Consider the following 19,167-nt stretch of genomic DNA (forward strand, 5'->3'; position numbering starts at 1 on the left):
TATTAGATTAGTTTGCTAACATTAGCTTTTTAATTGAAGCATTTGTTTAAGTTTAGCATCTTGTAGCTAAGCTAGCATACTACTTATAGTTAGATCTGCTACTCTTGAGTACATTTTTTCCTAATATGAAACTTTTAGCCAAACTTCTTGGCGTTTTGTAGCTAATAAACACTATTTTGATTGGAGTATTTGTTTAGCATCTTGTAGCCAACGTGGTTAGCGCCGTCTTGTCTTCGCGTCACGGAACCCGTCGAGGCGTTAGGAGGATTTGCGGAGGATTTTGGGGGGTCTGGAAGCCGTGGAGATTTCTGGCAGGAGCCTCTGGAAAAATCTTCCCGCGTGCTCAGCAGCCCTTCGCACCCGAGCTGGCGGTTGGAACCAGCGGCGGTGGCAAAAGGGGCCCGTCCCCGCCCCGTTTATCTTGTTGAGTCTGGTTGAACGTTAACGTGGCGGATTAGCGCGGCGCGCAGGAATGCGGCCTTTTGTCTGAGCCTAGGTGATGTCATCGGCCTGATGAGTCACATGACCTGGCATGAAGAAAGAAGACAAAGAGGAGCCGGGCACCGCTATAACCTTTAATATTTTTAAACGTTTTCAGCTCTCCCTTGAGACCGTTAATTGTCATTTTGAAATCCTTTACCTTGGCTTTTCTTCGAAACCCTTTGGATGCTAGCGTCAAACCCGATTGGCCCGAAACGACGCCGCCGATTAAAAATAGGCCCGAACGGCGGCAAGAGAAACCCAAACACTTTGGTCTTGGAAGAATTCAGACGACTGCTGATGTTTGCCGTCTGATTCCAGACGGCAGCAGACGGGCGAGCGCGCCAGCCGCAAGGGCGCGCTAATCCAAAGCATACCACAATCCCGCAGCACACACGCTGCAAAAATGAAGGCGTTTTTTTTTTTCAATGTGTTTTGATTAATTTGCACTCAAGCGAAATGTTCCAGCTCGATTCCAAAATCCTAACCGTGGATTGAAACCCTGTTTGAAAACCTATAAATTGAAACTGTGACCCTAATTTAAAGCCCTAACAATGGGTCAAAATCTCGCGAAACCCAAGTTGAAACCCTAATTTGAAACCCCAATGTTTTACCCTGTCTTGAACCCTAATTTGAAACCCAAACCAGTATTTTAAATCCTAATTTGAAACTATCTTTTACTGGAAAGCGTGAACCCCAAATTTGAAACCGTAACTCTAATTCAAAATCCCATACACAAGACTCAATTAGCACGCTAGCGCCACACATTAGCCTGGGAATGTTAGCGTCGCCTTGGCAACAAGTCAGGGCCCAGTTGTCCCAAAGCAAAACAAGTTTGCTACTTTTTTTTTGTGTAGCTTTAAGTTCTCATGAGGCGCACATGACTTGTATTTAGCGCCCCCCCCTCTCGCTCTCTCTCTCTCTCACACACACACACACAAACACACACACACACACACACACACACACTTCCTGTTTGTCCCAGCCGGAATGCTGAAGGGGGGGGCAGCGATCCAAGTGGGGGCCATTTATTAAGGGGGGGTTCTAGTGACATCCGGCTCGGTCACGCTTTGCCCAGTGAAGCTAATAAAGCAGATTAATATTTACCCAGCATTCCCTGCTACTCACAGGACGGTGGTCTTGTGTGTGCGCGCGTGTGTGTTTGTGTGTGTGGAGTGTTATGGAAAATGTTTGTGTGGGCAAGCTTCTCACAGCGAAAAAAATAAAGCCCACAGCACCCTCTGTTGGCACCGCATGGAAAATACACTCTTATAGGTCACTATTAGGAACACGGAATCGATACCAGTATTATTGATGCTAGTATTTCTGATATCGATACTGCCGGTACTACCGATACGAACTTTTGTGGTAATAAAATATTATGGCATTTTATATAATTTATCCTGGTAAGAACTTGTTTTTTTTTTCAATTTGAACTTTCTTAGTTCCGAATCATGTCATAATATTATTAAACTTCATGTGTAAAAAAAAATGTATTTTTTAAAATGTAATAATATTTATATTTCTTTTTATGTGTATTATTTATTAATACAATATTTATATTTACAAATATTAGAACACATTATTTTATTATAAATTAAAAAAAAAACATCTTTGTTCTAAATTGTTAATTTACGCTTTTGCACATTGAGAAAAGCCCGACAACATATGCAATATATTTCATAGTAGTAAATGTAATTTTCAATTCATGCTGTGGCGGCCATTGTTTGGAAACCGTTGTGGAAATGTATTCAGGTTTTGACACTCTCGCATCTGATTTTTGAGGTTCAAAACCCCGTATGAGTAAAACTACATTTTTGATGAACGGTGAGAAGAGAAGCCGACACAGGGAGGATGGACACAAAGCCACTTTATTTTGTTGGGAGCGCGAACGGACCAGTTTTTAGTCCAAAAAGTCTTCGGATAGTGTCACGCAAATAAAATCTTCCTCATGCTAACTTTTATTTGTTTGTTTTTTTTAGCACGTGTAGCATCAAGCCTCCAACATTTTGCGCTTTTGTTATTACCTCCACTTTTCGCACGATTAGGACACGACGCAAAAGCAAAAGAAATGACAACAAGACGTCAACAGGAAGCCGAAAAAGAAAGTCCTCTCTCCATGATGGACGCTCAGTGTCCGTCCGTCCCTCCCGACAACACAAACCTCACCTTGACGTTTGTTCCTGTCCCAAAGGGATCGTCCGTTAGATTCCGGGAAGTCCCTGCTGGGATCCGCTCATCGGCGTTCACGCGGTCGTCCGGGGCTTCAATCCGCAGTCCTGGCCGAGTTTAGGGAACCCCGCGCGGCGTCGTCCGCGGCGGGCGAGTGGACCCGGCCGATCTCCTCCAGGGCGCTGGCCAGGGAGTCCAGGGCGGCCGAGTCCTGTTGCTGCGCCTCCCACAGGCTCAGGATAACGGACGCCGGGCTTTCGCGGCGGGCGAAGTAGCCCAGATTCCTGAGGGGTGAGAAAATCCAAAACCTTGAATGGCTTCCATCCGGATCCAGAAATCAAAACATTACAAATTCATAAAATGGAATTGTTTGGATGTGAGCCTGAATGAGGAAAAAAAAAAATCATGATATAAAAAAAAATATATATCTTCCTCATTCCACAAGAATGAGAGCGTCGTTAATTTTTACAGTCTTTATTTTTCACCTTGAAAAATAAGTGAAAAACAAAACAATTGACGCTGGCCACTAGTTGGCGACATCGTTCATTAAAGAAACTCATTTTAACTGAATAAAGAAAACGCGGAAGCAAATGTTTGGTTTTTGGAAATGTACATTTAGCCAACGAAAGATGAATCATGTTAGCATGCCTCATTTTTACATCATTTTGTTTAGCATCAACTTGCTGCTGAACTAGTTGCTATTTTAAGCATTTTTGCCCTGTTTTTGTAGCATGTAGATCTGCCTTTATCTACGTTGTGAATCCATAAAAGATAATCTTTGCTTTGTTAAAAGAAAAATATTATTATTTAAGTTAGTTATTTAAAGGGTTAGGGTTTATCTTTTAGCATTGGTTAGCTACTAACTGACTGTCAACTGTCATCTTGCCATTTTACAATCAATTTTAATAACTAGTTTGAGCAGTTTATTTAACGTTTAGCATCGTGTAGTCAATGTGGATGTAATTGAATAGTGGCTAAGATAGCTTCCTGCTAAGTTGCGATTCATCAATGATTATGATTTTTTCAAGTTGAGCATCTTGTTGCCAACGCGGTGAGCGTCACATAACGACTACGTTAGCGTCTTGCTAAGCTAGCTCTGCTTGCGCCTTAAGTATCAATTTAATGCTTAATTATCTGGAAATTAATGTCCTTAATGTAATTAAGTATTGATTTAATATCTAGGATTTAATTCCCCGGAATCTTAAAAAAACCCACAAAAATACGTCCAAGGCATTGAATGATTTAATCTTTTAACCACTGCTCTTCGATACAAAACTGCTAAACAATGGAATTGTGCAATTGTGACCCTGAACAGAAAAATAAAAGCGCAATAGAAAAAGAATGAAAGTCTACCAGTCTTTCGGGAGGACGACAGTGTTGTTTATAGGTAGTCCACTAGAGGGCAGTGTTCAACCACATTTGGATCTAGGAAGGGTTACCCCGCCTCCTGGTGTTTTTTTCTTATCCCTTCCAGTGACCGTCAGCAAATATTTGCAGAAATAATTGCACAAATCAGCTTAACAAACCCGAGAGACCCCAGATTCTTTTGTTTCGCCCCTCTCCCTTCATTTCGTTCCCCGGACCTTCCACCTCCGAGGTCACGGGGAATCATCGAGCGATCGCGCCCGCTAACGAGCCAAACAGGTTGAGGTGCCGAGACCTTCCCGATCGGAATCTGGCGTGCCAACCGGAACGCCGTCCCGCCTGCACGCCTCCGCATCTATAATGAAATCAGTAGCGTGGGCGCAACTGGAGGCTTTGGTGGCTGATGGCAGATTAGTAGCGACCAGGCCGCCTGTATCCCACGTTCTGAACGAGCATTACGGAATTCTGCTTTCACTGCCGCGCGGGGGTTCTGTTCGGAATTCAAATGGGAGATTTCCCACCTGTCCACGTGCAGCTTCTGGGCTAACAGGCGCCAGTCCTTGCCCTTGGGGTTGGTGCCGTCGAACGTGGCGCTGATCCTCTGGCGGATCGAGAGGGGGATCTTGAAGGCCCGAGATCCCGCCTGGGAGGTGATGGAACAGTCGGATTCGGAGGAGAACGGGACTGGTGCCTTTGGGTTCTGACGACGGGGGGCGGAAATAAAAAAAAAAAAAAAAAAGATCCGGCACAAAAATCAATTCTCAAACTCAATTAAATATTAATAATTATCCAAATATTCATAATAATATAGCCTTTATATCTTTGTGTTCCTGATTAAGAGGATCACAGCATGGACTTGCAACTGCACCTCCTACAATCACACTAATTGTTTGCATTGTTGCCATATGTCTCCCCCAATCCTGAAGTGAAACAACTGTTTTGTACCTATGGCCAACCCAAATGAATAAATGAGGAGTGGAAAGAATCTGTAACTAGACCGGAAGGAGATCTGACCTGTCCGCTCTCCTCGCGAGAACAAACCTAGTTGTCTTCCTTCCTGTTTGTTGTTTTAAATATTTTAGTTTGCCTGAACCTAAGACCGACCAATATTTGGATCTGTTTACTAACATTCTGAAATATGGGTTACTTGGAATAAAACAGCAACTCCCCACAATTGGGTTGCTTTGTATGAAATGACTTAGAAAGTTGGGTCATGTTGACACGAGTAGAGATTCGCTACCCAAGTGTTATTTTGAGTAAATATCATTGAATCCTGTAAAAAAAGTTGGATTAAAACATAACCCACATTGGGTCAAAAAACAATTTTTTAGGGTCATAAGTCATAAGAAACCAGATTCTAAAAATAGTCGAGTGAAAAATAACCCAATTATGGGTCAATATTTGGGAGAAATTTAACTCAATTTTGTGCATCAAATTAGGTCGTTTTAGACAAAACATTGCTCCCAAAAATGGGTTGTTTTCTATCAAATGACTTTTTTTTTTTTTTAACTTAAGTGTTTCTAGAATGAATCTAACTGAATCCTCTTAAAATAGTTGGGTGAAAAAGAACCCCAATTGGGTCAGAAATGGATTGACCCGATTTTTTGGGGGCAGTAATTGAATCCAAAATGTTAGAAAAGACAGTTGTGCAAAAAATTACCCAAAAGGTAAGTCAAAAAGGGACTGGCCAATTGGGTCAATTTGAGCCAACTTTAAGGGTCAAATTGGGTTCTTCCCTGATAGAAATGTGTTGTTGTTGACTGACCAACGACTTGAGTAAATTCGACCCCACGATCATAAGAGAACTGTATCGAAAATGACCAAATTTGGGTCAAAAATGGACCAGTGGGTCAATTTTTCCGATTTTTTTTCGGGGTTGCTTTGCTCGTAGCTAATCGGTCAATTTTTGACCCAAACTGATTTGTCCTCACCTCAGGCTGCGGCGTGGTGTAGATCTGCAGGATTTGCTCTTCACCTTGAACCTGACGTACGCTGATTTTACACGAGAGAGGAGGCGAGGAGAACGAGGAGGAGGTGGAGGAGGCGCTGTTACGCTCCAGGGAGAAGGCACACTGCAGAGGGCGCTGTTTGCCCCACCACACCTGACAGAAGGAGAACTCCTGCAGACCGAGAGGAGGGGCAGAAGGAGGGATGGGGGGGGGGGGGGGTGTCTGATAACCTCCACCTTGCACAATTGATTAAAAATAATCTTCAAGGTAAATAAAATAATCCAAGGGGTTTACCTGGCAGGTGGTGAAAGGCTTGATGTTCCACAGCATCTGCGGGAAGTCCTGGATGCTCACCTGCAGGCTGAGCGCGTTCCCGCGGAAAGACAACACTTTGGGCTCCTCCAGCAGGCGCCCGCCTCTGACGCGTTCACCCGAAGTCACCTCCTGGGGGCGCCAGAGGGAATACAAACGTCAGAACAGAAAGGCAGCTGCAAGTATCTCTGACATATTTTGGCATTTTTTACATTTCTTGATTCGAACCACTGCAACTTGAATATCTTTTTCATTCATCATTTTCTCATTCCTAACTTTCACATTTTCACCCTCCACTTTTCCCCCCGAAAATTCACATATGTTCTCAATGGGAAATTCCAAAATTTGCTTCAATTTGAAATTCTAAACGTTCAGCTCAGTTAATTCACCTGGTGACACCTTTCAACATTCCATATTAAATTAGTTTTATGTTCTGAACGATTCAAATTGTTCCAATTTCAAACTAGTCAGCTCACACCTAAAACAAAATATTTACGGCAATATTTTTACCTCTTTTTCCCCCCTCTAATTTCAGTTTTTATGGATGCAAACTGTTCCAACTTTAAACTGCTCAGCTGCTATATAGTACAATTGTTCTCCCTCAAATTTCTAAAACAAACAAACAAAAAAAATCAAGTTTAGTCCTGCTTAGCATAGATCTGTGGTTCTCAACCTTTTATTAGTCAAGTATCCCCTAACCGGTGCGAAAAAAAGAAAGCCTTTAAACAGAGTGCCGTGCCTTCCATTTCGGATTAATTTAACATTCAAACTAGATTTATCGTGGTATCTCTCGGCGTATTTTATTCAGGAACTTCAGAATATACTGCAACATCATTTTATTTTTGATATGTAAAAAAGTGTCAAAAATGAAGCCGCACATCCATATAAAACATTGCTTCATGTTCCAATGAATTTGCTCTTAATTTGAAAATACAACTACATTATCCTGTCCCGGCATTAAAAAGCATTGAAGTGGATTTGCTGATATTTGCAGAACACTGTTAAAATGTCACATACCGCCATTTGAGAACGGCCGGCCAAGAAACCTGCTACGTTCGCCGGTTATACACGATAGCAACTCCACAGAGTCACGAACGTCACCTGGAAAGTGTTCGGCGTGTCGTCCACGCAGTAGACCCTGAGGATGAAGCCCGCGGGGTTGGCGGCGTCGGGGCTTCCGAAGACGGCCAGCCGCAGGCGCTTGGCGGCGTCCGGCCGCAGCGGCTCGCCCACCAGGGCGTAGCGACCGGGCCGCTCCAGCAGCACGTGGCAGCGCTGAGCCTCTAGCAGGCAGTAGCAGGAAGTGCACTCCTCTTGCACGCACATCACTTCCTGCCAGGAAAAACAAACCGACGGTGAGCCCGCGTGCGATTTTCACAGTATGTCAAACTGTCGTCACTCTGACTTTTAGGACAGTGACTTCAATTACCACCTACGGGGAGCGATAATGAAAAACGGGATTGGATGACTATCACTGACATGTTATAGAGAATGCATTAAATCCTCTCAGGTTTTAATGGGTCGCGACGTAAGAAAGAAGTAGAGGAATAATGGAGATACAATCATGGGAAATAATCCGCAAAGTAAAAAAAAAAAAAAAAAAAAAAAAGCTGCAAGTTTGCGCATGCTTATTCATAGCAGTCACCTTCTTGCTCAAAAGAAATTAACATAATTCAAAGTAAAGGTATCATTGAGAGTGTTTAAAGTAAAGTTTTGAATTAAGTGTGAGAAAATGTTCATGTCTGCCTGAGAAAAGTGCAGTGCGAGGTGAAAGGTTTTACTATCTGAAAACATATATGATGAAAAAAAAGGATGAATAAACAGAATAAACTATTAGACATACGAAAAACAAAAACATAAACAAAAACAATTAGTAAAAATAAAAAACTGCAAATGAAACAAATTAAAACGTGCAGTATAATAAATGAAAAGATGTACCATGAATGAAAAAATATGCATTGTAAATAAAAAAACAAACAAATATTAAAACATGACAATTAAATAAAAAGAAATACAAATGAAAAGACAAGTATAATAAAAAAAATCAAAAGCAAGGATAATAAAATCATGCAAAATTAAAAATATAATAAACAAAAAAATCAATTATTAAATGAAAAGACAAAATAAACTAAGGTATAGAGTATATTAAATAAAATGATAAACAATAAATACATAAATAATAAAAACAAACAATAGCACATAAAATGAACAAAAACATGTAGTGAACAAAAATAAATGAAGTAAAATAAAACAAATGAAGACAGAATAAAATAAAACAAATGAAAACAATAACAAAAAACAAAGAAAAAACACGATCAAGCAAAAAACTAACAAAATAAACGAATGAAAATATATAATTAAAAAATATATAATTAAGGAAGACATATGGTACACTAAACAAAAAAATTACACAAACAAAAACACCTATAATATGCAAAAAATAAAACACGAAAAAAATCAGTGGAAAGCCGGAATATAACAAATAAAAAAAGATAAAAAACAATACATAAAACCAATAAACAAAAAGACAAACGATGGTGTACTAAAAAAATAATCAGTAAACATAAAAATGAATGATAACAAAATAAATGAAGACATCCATTAAAATGAATGAAAAACAAAAGCATTAAAAAAAACACCATCTATTAACGATAATGCGCAACAGAAAAAAGACAATCAGAAATAGTAATCCGCAAAATAAACACGGAAAAAGTCGGCAAATCTGTTTGAAAAACTATTGTACTTTTCATTTCCCATCATTCCTCGCATGCGCGCCGCATCTCCATATTTTCATCACCGAGGCGTCTTGAAGTCGGCGAATGAAATGTGCAGCACGGGTCCGGACTCCGCCGGCGCTTTAATGGGCGCCGCGGACCTCCGATAGCGTCGGAAACACTAATTCCGAGAAATTTTTGGTTACATCAGACATCTTTCTCGTTATCTCACAGCGGTCGGCGGCGCCGCCCCCCCCTCCCGACGACAACGGCGGCGCCCGGCTCTTTTGATAGACGCCTTTTTGCGCGCCTGTGCGTATATGTCATCTGGCCTCAAAGGCACCCCCGCAAACCCTCCTCCATCCTCCTTCCCTACATGAGGTCTCCGCTGCTTTTTGATGAGGTCACTATACCATTAAAAAAGCGCCGCGGATACATTCGCCGTAGAGATGGATAGGAGGCGTTGAGATGGAAGATATCAAGAGGGAGGGTGTTGATATTGTAAAGGGGAGAGAAAGAGGGCGTCAAGATCGATCCTCGAGTGTGTACTAGAAGGTCGGCGAGGTGCGAAGTGTTGGGATTAAGAATGAATTGAAAAAAAAGTGAATGAAGAATGAAAAAGTGGCGATTTAAAGGAATTAAAAAGCCTCCGATTTCAAATTAAAAGGTGAAAACCTTGTGCCATACTTTGTTCCGGTCACATCAAAGGCATTTCACGGGAGATTTTCAATAGGGAGCTGAAATTTCACCCAGATGGGGACAGCATGTCAAAGTTGAGAATGACGTGGAAGAAAATGATGCAAAAATTGTCAAAAAAATAAATAAAACACGACAGCGGCAGCCATGTTGAGTATATGATGGTAAACTTAAAAAATAAGTACCGTGTTTTTCGGATTATATGCGCCCCGGATTATAAACTTCAACAACAAAGATTGAACTGTACTAGACTATAAACCGGAGATTAATTTTTAAAATGTTTATTTTTACTCAAAATTTTGATTTTAAACTGCCTGGTTCCAGCAACTGTCTGCATGTTTAGAAATAAAATAGCACCAAAGTATTTTCGACATTACAACGACGCGCTCAGATTGTTGAAATACTGCATGAACACAACAGTAACACGAATGATTGTGTTTACCAGTGGAGATTGGCCCCTGGAAGAAACTATAATAGCATTTCCAAATCAAAACTTAGATAGAGCATCTTCTTCTGTCTCCCTTTGTTTACTGGTGAAGGTCAGTGACTAGTAAAAAAACAAAACAAAACAAAAAAAATACATGCTCCACTTGACTATGAGATGCATGGTTGGAAGCATGAGAAAAAAATAGTTCCGTACGCTCCGACATTTACGGCATACTAAAATTAAAATACTGAAGTGTATTAGGCTGTTTTAATAACTAATGCCAAGAACATTGGCTGAAAAATGCAAATCCAGGAGAAAAATAAACTCAAATTTGTAGCAGCGTAAGAAAATCTTAACTAGCATAACTTAGCGAGAAGCTCAGTAGCTATACGCCTCCATCTGCAATGGCAACAAGATGATAAACATTCAATTGTTAGAATACTGCACCAACAAAACCGTCATGTGCCTGATCGGAGAAATGATCAATACTTCGATAATGTCTTCTCCTTCGTTTCCCTAGAGATTGCTCTATAGTGGCTTACAGTTACGAATTCTGGGATTTCTAATAAACAACGTAAAAATATGTCTTGTGAGGAAATGAAATTAAAAAAACATCTTTTTCACATACTACCTCCCACTTGCGGTCCTGCGTCTGCCTCTTGAGTCGCGCGATCCAGTGGTCGGCGGGCGCCTCGGCGCAGTGCGGCACGGTCAGGACGGCGGGGCAGGACAGCTCCAGGCCCGGCGGGCCGTACGTGACGGCGGGACTCAGGAAGATCTCGGATCCCTCGTCCGACGCCGAGCTGGTTAACGCAAACGTCGGAATACATTAGTCTGGCGGGCAAACGGAATAGATCATTTTCTAGTCGGCGGGGGCGTGTCACACGACGTCGGGCGCCAGTGACTCGCGACTAAAATATACGAGTCTCTCGAGCAATGTGAAAGTGAGTCGGGAAGTCTCATTCCGGTGACAAGGAAAGAAAGGAAATCCCATTTCTCCATCCCGCCGGACTTTCCCCGCCTTTGGGCTGATAGCGCTTGATTGACAGCCGGCCGCTGCGACTCGGGCAGCTTCCTTAAGCGGCAAACTGCGCGCGTCTTATCGCACGGCTGCACAGCGGCGCGCGAGCAGCACAGATGAGTGCGGAGCCCCGGCTCAGCCCCAGCCGAAGCCAGAGGCGCTTACAGTCATCTCTGGGTCAACTATAACCTTCAAAGCACCCTGAGATGACACTTGGTCAGGATGTACAGTTCCAGGCGAAAGTTTGCAGACGCCGTCGTATAAAATGTTTTTATTTCGTCATTTTTCTAGATTTTTTGCCTGCGTTGGAAATGAACGGCAAAGTCATTCAGATTTAGGGAGCTCTTGCACGGATTATAGCTTTATACAACTCGGGCTTTTCTCGGTCAGATTTATGATGTGGATGACGCTTTATGACCTGGAATGACTTTCAGCTGTACGTTTTTATGAATTTAGGAGCCTAAATTTCTTAACCTAATGTGGTTGAGGATATATCAGTATGATGGTGTTTTCAAACTTTTAGAAGATTCAAGAGTGTTATTGTCATATGCATAGTAACACCACACAATGAAATTCGAATTCTGTTCATTCACTCAAGCAGACTACATTCCATAATCGAGCAAATAATAAGGTAGGCAATTAAAAAAACAAACAAAAAAAACAACAACCAACCAACCAATTGACTATAACTGACTAGCAAACAAGGGAACAAGGGAACTGAGTTATCAAAACTAACTAACTAACTAACTAACTAACTAAAGAGAAAAAGTGAATAAAAACTATCACCAACTTCTAACTAACTAACTAACTAACTAACTACCTAACTAACTAACTAACTAACTAACTAACTAACAATAAAAAGTGAATAACAACTATCACAACTTCTAACTAACTAACTAACTAACTAACTAACAAGACAAAATGAATAACAACTATCACCAACTTCTAACTAACTAACTAACTAACTAACTAACTAACTAACTAACTAACAAGACAAAGTGAATAACAACTATCACCAACTTCTAACTACCTAACTAACTAACTAACTAACTAACTAACTAACTAACAAGACAAAGTGAATAACAACTATCACCAACTTCTAACTAACTAACTAACTAACTAACTAACTAACTAACTAACTAACTAACTAACTTATATGAAGAACTAAGCAACTAACCACCAACAACTAACTAACTAACTAACTAACAAATGTGAGGAACTGAGTGGCTTATCAAGAAAACTAACTAACAAACTAAGTAACTCCAGATATGAAGACCTCAGCAACTAACTACCACCAACTCTTAACCAACGAACTAATGAGAAAAAAATGACTAACTCACCAACTTCTAAGTAAAGTAACAACTTTTAAAAACTGTCTGTAAAAAGTAAGACTAACTGACTACGTACTGAACTAATGAGAAGACCTCCTAACTGGCTGAGTCACTAACATCTAAAGTAAGTCCCCAACTAAGCAACTAGTAAGTGACCAACCAAGCCACTGTCAAACCTGAGGTCCAGGTGCGCTCGTTCCAGACGCGAGTTGAGCGACGTGCTTCAGACTCGCTCACCTGCTGTCCTCCTGGTTGACGATGACGGTGGTCTCCCAAGTGGTGTCCTGTGCGATCCCCCCGACGGGCACCAGCAGACTCACACCTACGCACAACATCCGTGTCGTGAGTACTAAATTATTTGAGTACTTGAGTCATCTAAAGTAATTACTGAAGTTATCAATTACTGTACTTTGCTACATTTGCATCTAAACTAATAAGTTACTTTTGTACCTTAAGTGGTCAATTTCTTTAGTACTTTGTCACCAAAAGTATCAATTACTTAAGTAATAGATGCTTTAGTCCTTTGTCAACTAAAGTAATCAATTACTTAAGTACCGTCAGTAATATTTTTTAGTCTTTTATTATTTTAAGAAAATCCAAGTAATCAAATAATTAAGTTGCTTATTAGGGAAATTACTTCACTCCGATATTATCTAAAGAAATAAAATAGTTTTTTAAACGTTATGTAACAGATTTCTTTAGTTCTAAATTATCTAAAGTAATCAATTACTTTTGTACCTTAAGTCATCAGTTACTTTAGTGATTATTTCATTTCGTCCCAGCCATTTTAGACCCCTCTTTAGCCAAATACTTGGGAAAAAAATACAAATACAAATAAGTACCTGGGGTTGAACATGTAGTTTTACAAAACGTAAAAATCCGCCTTTGGGATTGAATGAGTTAAAGTGCGAAATAAACAAAAAAAGGCGATCTCATTTTTCAATTTCTATGGAAGTACCACGGCTCCATTTTTAATGGCGCTGGAGGTGTTTGTGCGCTTTTCGGGACGGCGGAGGCCGACTGAGGGCGTTTGCAAGAAGGCCAAAGCTGTCGGCCTTCATCTGCGGACTGAATGAAAAATGAATGTTCGCGCTGGATGGATGACATTTTCTCATTCTTGCTGGGGGCCAATAACGACAAGGTCAAACCTTCCCCAAATGCGCCCGCCCGTTTCGCTCGCTAAGCGTTCGTGTGATTTCTTTTTTGTTTTGGCCCGGAGGAAGGAAAGTAGGAGCGAAGAAGGGGGACGCGGGGAAGGAAAAAAAAAAAGGCGAGCGCACCTGTGTTCGGCACCAAGAGGCGTCCCCCCGCGTGCCCCAAGACGGCCGTGGCTTTGTGCCGCGGCCTGACGGCGGGAGCCGGCGCCCCCTGGGGGCCAAAAGGGTTCCGCTCCCCTCGCCCCAGCGTGGCGCCCACCATCACGCCCCGGTAGTCCGGGGACAGGCCCCTGGGGAAGGTCTGAGGGTGGAATTCCGTACCCTCTGTGATCCCTGAGTGCAGGTACACACACATGTACACACACACGCGTTGTGATGGTTAATTATGATATGACAAAATGGACGGTTCACATGTGTAAGTTTCAGCGAATAGACATTTTCACTGTGATTACCAGAAGTGGGCAACTTACATTTTTGATTGCAAAGTGACACACACACACACACATATATATATATATATATATATATATATATATATATATATATATATATATATATATATATATATATATATATATATATATATATATAAACTGCATTGTTATATATTGTCATATAGTGATTGTTTACAAATATAAAAATGGTCAACAGGGAGGTGCTGACCTTTGACCTTGAGATCAGGCAGGGGGTCCAGGAGCTCCTTGTCCATGGCGTCGTGGAAACACATGGGACTGGTGTACGTGCGAGAAACGCTCAGGTCGGGTTGCAGCGATGAGTGGATCAGCAGAGGGTTGCCTGTGGAAAACCGTCAAGCATCTTCGTTTTTTATATATATATATATATATATATATATATATATATATATATATATATATATATATATATATATATATATATATATATATATATATATATATATATATATATATATATATATATAGCGGGCACTAGGACCATGTCTCTCACCCAGTAGGCATGTTGCTATTACCCGCTATTTTTTATATATATATATATATATATATATATATATATATATATATATATATATATATATATATACATATACATATATACATATATATATATATATATATATATATATATATATATATATATATATATATATATATATATATATATATATATATATATATTTGGTTAGAATACAGTAAGGGAAATACTTAAAATAACCAGCAAATATCGGCAATTTGATAACAGTCACTGATAATACAGAGCGTGCATGTTTACACAGGTGACCTGTAATGCTAACCTTGTAAAACAAATTTACATTAAGCATCACACACACATACAATAAAACATTAAAGAGCGTGGATGAATTATTCACGCGGGGCTGCATATATGATTCATACACGCATGCTGTGCAGCATACACACAATCGCATGTAAACACATTAAATCCCGTTATCGTCATGTTAACTGGAGTGTAAATTATAATATCATGCATATGAATTGTATACGGAAAATGTTCATGTGGCGTTTGTGTCACCTTGTCGCGACGTCTTGAAGTTGAAGGACTGGAAACCTCCGGTGAGAGCGGACGAGTCGATGACGTCCACGCCGTAGTCGCTGCGGCTGCGCCGGTACACGGTGACGCCCACGATCAGTAGCGCCACCGTGGCCGCGCCGGCCGCCAGGCCGGAGTAGAGCGCCACGTCGCCCCCGCCGCCGCCTCCGACACCGCTCTCCAGCACGCCTCCAAAACACAACAGCGACTTTCACGAATAAGCCTCGTAAGTTTTGGACTATAAGGCAAAGCGAATTACATAAATTTAACGCAAAATCGATTCGTCGTATATATGCCGCACCGGACCATAAGCAAAAGGTAGTAATATCAGTCAGTTAAGCAGAAAGATGGTACGTGTAAGTTTTTTCAATTTTAGTTTTTACTGAAAAGACTGAACATGCCCGCAGGTTTAGAAATAAAAGCAGTACCAATATATTTTCAACATAATGTTTACAAAAAACATACAAAAAAAACCCTAGGACGCTAAAAGTGTAGTTAAAACATGACGACTGTCAAATTGAGCCCATGTCGGGCTCATTTACTGCCATTCAAAAGAGAAAATATTGTCAATTCGGACGTATTGAAAACCTGATGTTTTAACATGCATTTCCCCCGATGTTTGCATTAATCATTTCAACGGCAACTCGCAAATGCGGCGCAAAAGAAATTTTGGTGTTGACATCCCAAAACCATCGAGTGGCCAACTTATGGCATTTGCAAGCTTTCACTGACTTCAATGATTGGCTTAGCCTGGACCCCCATAATGCAAAAGTCTTCAAACATAATACTCTAATTATGACATACTAAATATTCCTATTTGAATTTCATAAATATATAAATATACAGCGTAGTTACTTTTGCTATTTTTATAATTTTTGTACATAAGGGGGGGCTTAGGTCCCCCCACCCCTCCATTGTATGTATGTATAGGGCTGATGCCACTGAACATTTTGAGTGGTTGAAAGCGGGGGTTCTGTGCTTATTGAATAAAAAGCGGTGACAAAACTGTATCCCGTACAAAGCAGAAACGAGGACTAAGAACCGAGTACCAAGCACTCGCAACGGGCAGCTGGCTTGTTACGCCAAGATAACAAGATCCAAGTGGGACACTGGGAGAAATCCTCTCAGCAGGACAGAGAACAAAATAGGAAAAAAAATAAGGAAAGCTCATTTACATTTTTTTTCTTCAATGGGAGGTTAATTGGGGGCTTGCAAAGTTTGGGACAAACAAACAAAGCTGGGGACAAAGTGAGGAGAAGTCTCTACAAAGACACCCCATTTACACCTAAACTCACTGGAACTTTTTGTTCTTGGGACTTTGACTTCGTGGAACTACCAGAAAATTAACCCGGTTCCCAAATAAGGAGCTTTCTAAAATTACTACTATTACAGAAAATGTTAGTTCTCGATATTCCTATCAGAAACGTGCAGCAGACCTCAACCAAAAGGACGCCGGAGCATCAAACCGCGGGTGCTTTGATCTCGGATTTCTTTGAACTCGAGATTTTTTTTTGATCTATTTAACCTATTTTCGGAAACAGATATCAAGATAGCGTGATATAAAAGCACTCCCCTACTACAGTCAGTGTCAGTACTTTTGGCCCCGAGAAATTAGTCCCTCGAGCTACAAGTGCCAAATATAAACACGCACAAAAGCTTACCTTGCGGTTTGGCGTCACGCAGCAATTTTCCATCTGAAAATGCACAAACATCCACTGTTTACGAGTTCGTGTGTGTATGTTGTTATATACGATTATGTATAGAATTACAATACATCATCAAAAACTTAAATTTTCCGAGACATAAATGCTTGAAAACACACAAAAAACGTGTTTCGGTTTTGCCGCATTCCTCTTTTTGAGGTGCGCATTGTCCGCACCATTGTCCGCATTGGCGGATTTTAACTCCCTCGTGTCTAATTTTGTAACGTGAATCTTTCATAAGTAGAGACGCTCGCTATTTACATGTGAATAGCCTAATTTGTTCCAAGCCCCCCAAATGTTCCTTAACTCTTTAAATGAATATCATTAAATTATAAAAATTGCATCAAAAATGGTAATAAATACATATTCGAATTACGTTAGTGCATAATAATCAAAATATATCATGGAAAAAAATACATATACTTCTAAAACCTTCAAATTATTCATAAAAATTTTAGCAGTTGACAATGTGAATGCAGTTCACTTGTTTGCCTTAAGATGGTGCTGGTGTGTGAGTGCAGAAGGAGACACCTTTTAGGACGTTTAATTTGTAAACATTTTTACTTTGCATTCCTAGTGATCCGGGAATCATTTACAAGTCCACAGGAGCATTAACGTTTAATTTTTGGATTATTTTGAGCATGTAAGTTTACTTGAGTTTAGTTTGGAGTCATGCGAGGTGCTTCCTGTGTGATGTCATTGCTAAAGTGCTACCAACGTGCTAACAATGTGATTGTTGCATTACATTACAGTGATTACACTACAGTCATGTTGGCGTGAGTGCTGGTGTCTCGTGTCTTATATTACATGCCAACAACGTCGCCTTTCGTATCTTAAATTTTCTCTCGTTACTAGAGACAATATTTTTCTCTCGTAAGCTAAAAATTTCTTAAGTAGAGGTACTACTGTTAATAGAGAGAGATAGCGATTTATAAATAGTCTTTTCTCACTTTGCGTGCAGAGGTCTCCGGTGCAGTTGTCGGTGGCCAACGCCACACTGTCGCACAGCCGGCCGCCGTGCTTGGGTTCTGGCGCCGTACACTCGCGGCTCCGCCTCCTCTCGCAGTCGCCACTGCACGCCGACCACTCGGTCCACACTCCCCATCCGCCGTCCACTGTCCGGATCCCAAATCTCGTTAACGTCTACGCTAGACGAGGTCGTGTGTCACGTTCCGGCCAGCTTACCCGGACACGGTGAAGTGCAGGCGCTTTTTTGTACTGAAGCGCCGTCACAGAAGGAGCCGCCGTTGAGCGGGGCCGGATTGGTGCACGTGCGCGAACGCTTGTGGACGCCGCGGCCGCAACGCACGTTGCATGGTGACCAATCGCTCCATGACGACCAGCCGCCATTCACTATAAAACGCCAAAGTCATGTTGCATTTTTATGACTGGTTAGACTTTGACTCTGGAGCGACTTATAGTCTTAAATATACGGTAAAATTGTACATTAAAGAGGTAAGGACGTTAGAATAATAAAGTGTAAGTTAGCTGCTTTTAAAACTCATAAAAGGAAGTCCACCCAGACCAAACTAAATGATATAGAATGATTAATGTAACGTTAGTAACGTCTGGCGCAACTTAAAAATATGGTAAAAGTGGTACATTAAAGGTGTAAGTATTTTAGAATAATTATGTGTAGGTTAGCTGCTTCTAAAACTCATAGAGAATGATTAATGTAACGTTTGTTTACTTCTACTCTAATGTGCAGAAGTTCAGTGAATATAATCACAGAAAGAAGTATAAAAAAATTGATAAAAGCACTAAATTGGGAAAAAAAACGCCGTATAAATCCCTTCTCGCTGTCCCCGAGAGTTCATCGGGAAGACGACGATGATGATCAACGGCAGCGACTGTCATGTTTGTCGGTGATTTGCGGTCGCCAAAGCGACGCGTCAGCTCATTGGCTGTCACCGGATGAGAAGAACGAGTCTTCAGGCCATCATGAACATTATGGAAATGAATGATTGATGGCCTTTGCAGAAAAAAAAAAAAGAACCTGATTAATTCCAGCGGCAGCACCTCGGCCTGCCTCTATCGACTAAATCACTCGGAAAAGCGATAAAACACAAATTACTTGGAAACAAATCCCCCAAAAACGCAACTGTGGGTTTTATTTACTCACCAAAAACGACGACGGCAGCGGTGGAGCTGCGTCGCTTGGCCACGATGTTGCTGGCCACACAGGTGTAGTTTCCTGAATCGGAGAGTTGCGCCTGAGGGATGACGAGACGGTGGTCGCCTTTGCTGTCCGTAGCGCCGGCGCTCAAAAGCTCGTCGTTTTTCAGCCATTCCACCTGAAGACAACAAAAGAAGGGC

At 41.0% G+C, this 19,167-nt stretch overlaps 1 protein-coding gene across 2 annotated transcripts in view; it reads right to left on the reverse strand.

Moving 5' to 3' along the window:
- Positions 1-2,332: 2,332 nt before the first annotated feature.
- The window catches only part of LOC148411910 (netrin receptor UNC5D-like), a 129,278-nt gene continuing 112,443 nt past the window's right edge, over positions 2,333-19,167 (reverse strand). For both annotated transcript variants that reach the window (XM_088434238.1, XM_088434237.1), the window contains 14 exons: positions 18,974-19,145; positions 18,037-18,204; positions 17,802-17,966; positions 16,810-16,842; positions 15,131-15,337; positions 14,288-14,419; positions 13,748-13,957; positions 12,705-12,789; positions 10,747-10,918; positions 7,380-7,610; positions 6,261-6,410; positions 5,949-6,137; positions 4,539-4,717; positions 2,333-2,936 (listed from right to left, as the gene is read on the reverse strand). In XM_088434238.1, coding sequence (XP_088290364.1) covers positions 2,747-2,936; positions 4,539-4,717; positions 5,949-6,137; positions 6,261-6,410; positions 7,380-7,610; positions 10,747-10,918; positions 12,705-12,789; positions 13,748-13,957; positions 14,288-14,419; positions 15,131-15,337; positions 16,810-16,842; positions 17,802-17,966; positions 18,037-18,204; positions 18,974-19,145 — 2,283 coding nt within the window. In that variant the 3' untranslated portion in view covers positions 2,333-2,746. The remainder of the gene's footprint in view (positions 2,937-4,538; positions 4,718-5,948; positions 6,138-6,260; positions 6,411-7,379; positions 7,611-10,746; positions 10,919-12,704; positions 12,790-13,747; positions 13,958-14,287; positions 14,420-15,130; positions 15,338-16,809; positions 16,843-17,801; positions 17,967-18,036; positions 18,205-18,973; positions 19,146-19,167) is intronic.

The sequence above is a fragment of the Hippichthys cyanospilos genome, chromosome 15, assembly GCF_059441005.1.
Source record: "Hippichthys cyanospilos isolate Australia breed blue-spotted pipefish chromosome 15, RoL_Hcya_1.0, whole genome shotgun sequence".
Classification (NCBI taxonomy): domain Eukaryota; kingdom Metazoa; phylum Chordata; class Actinopteri; order Syngnathiformes; family Syngnathidae; genus Hippichthys; species Hippichthys cyanospilos.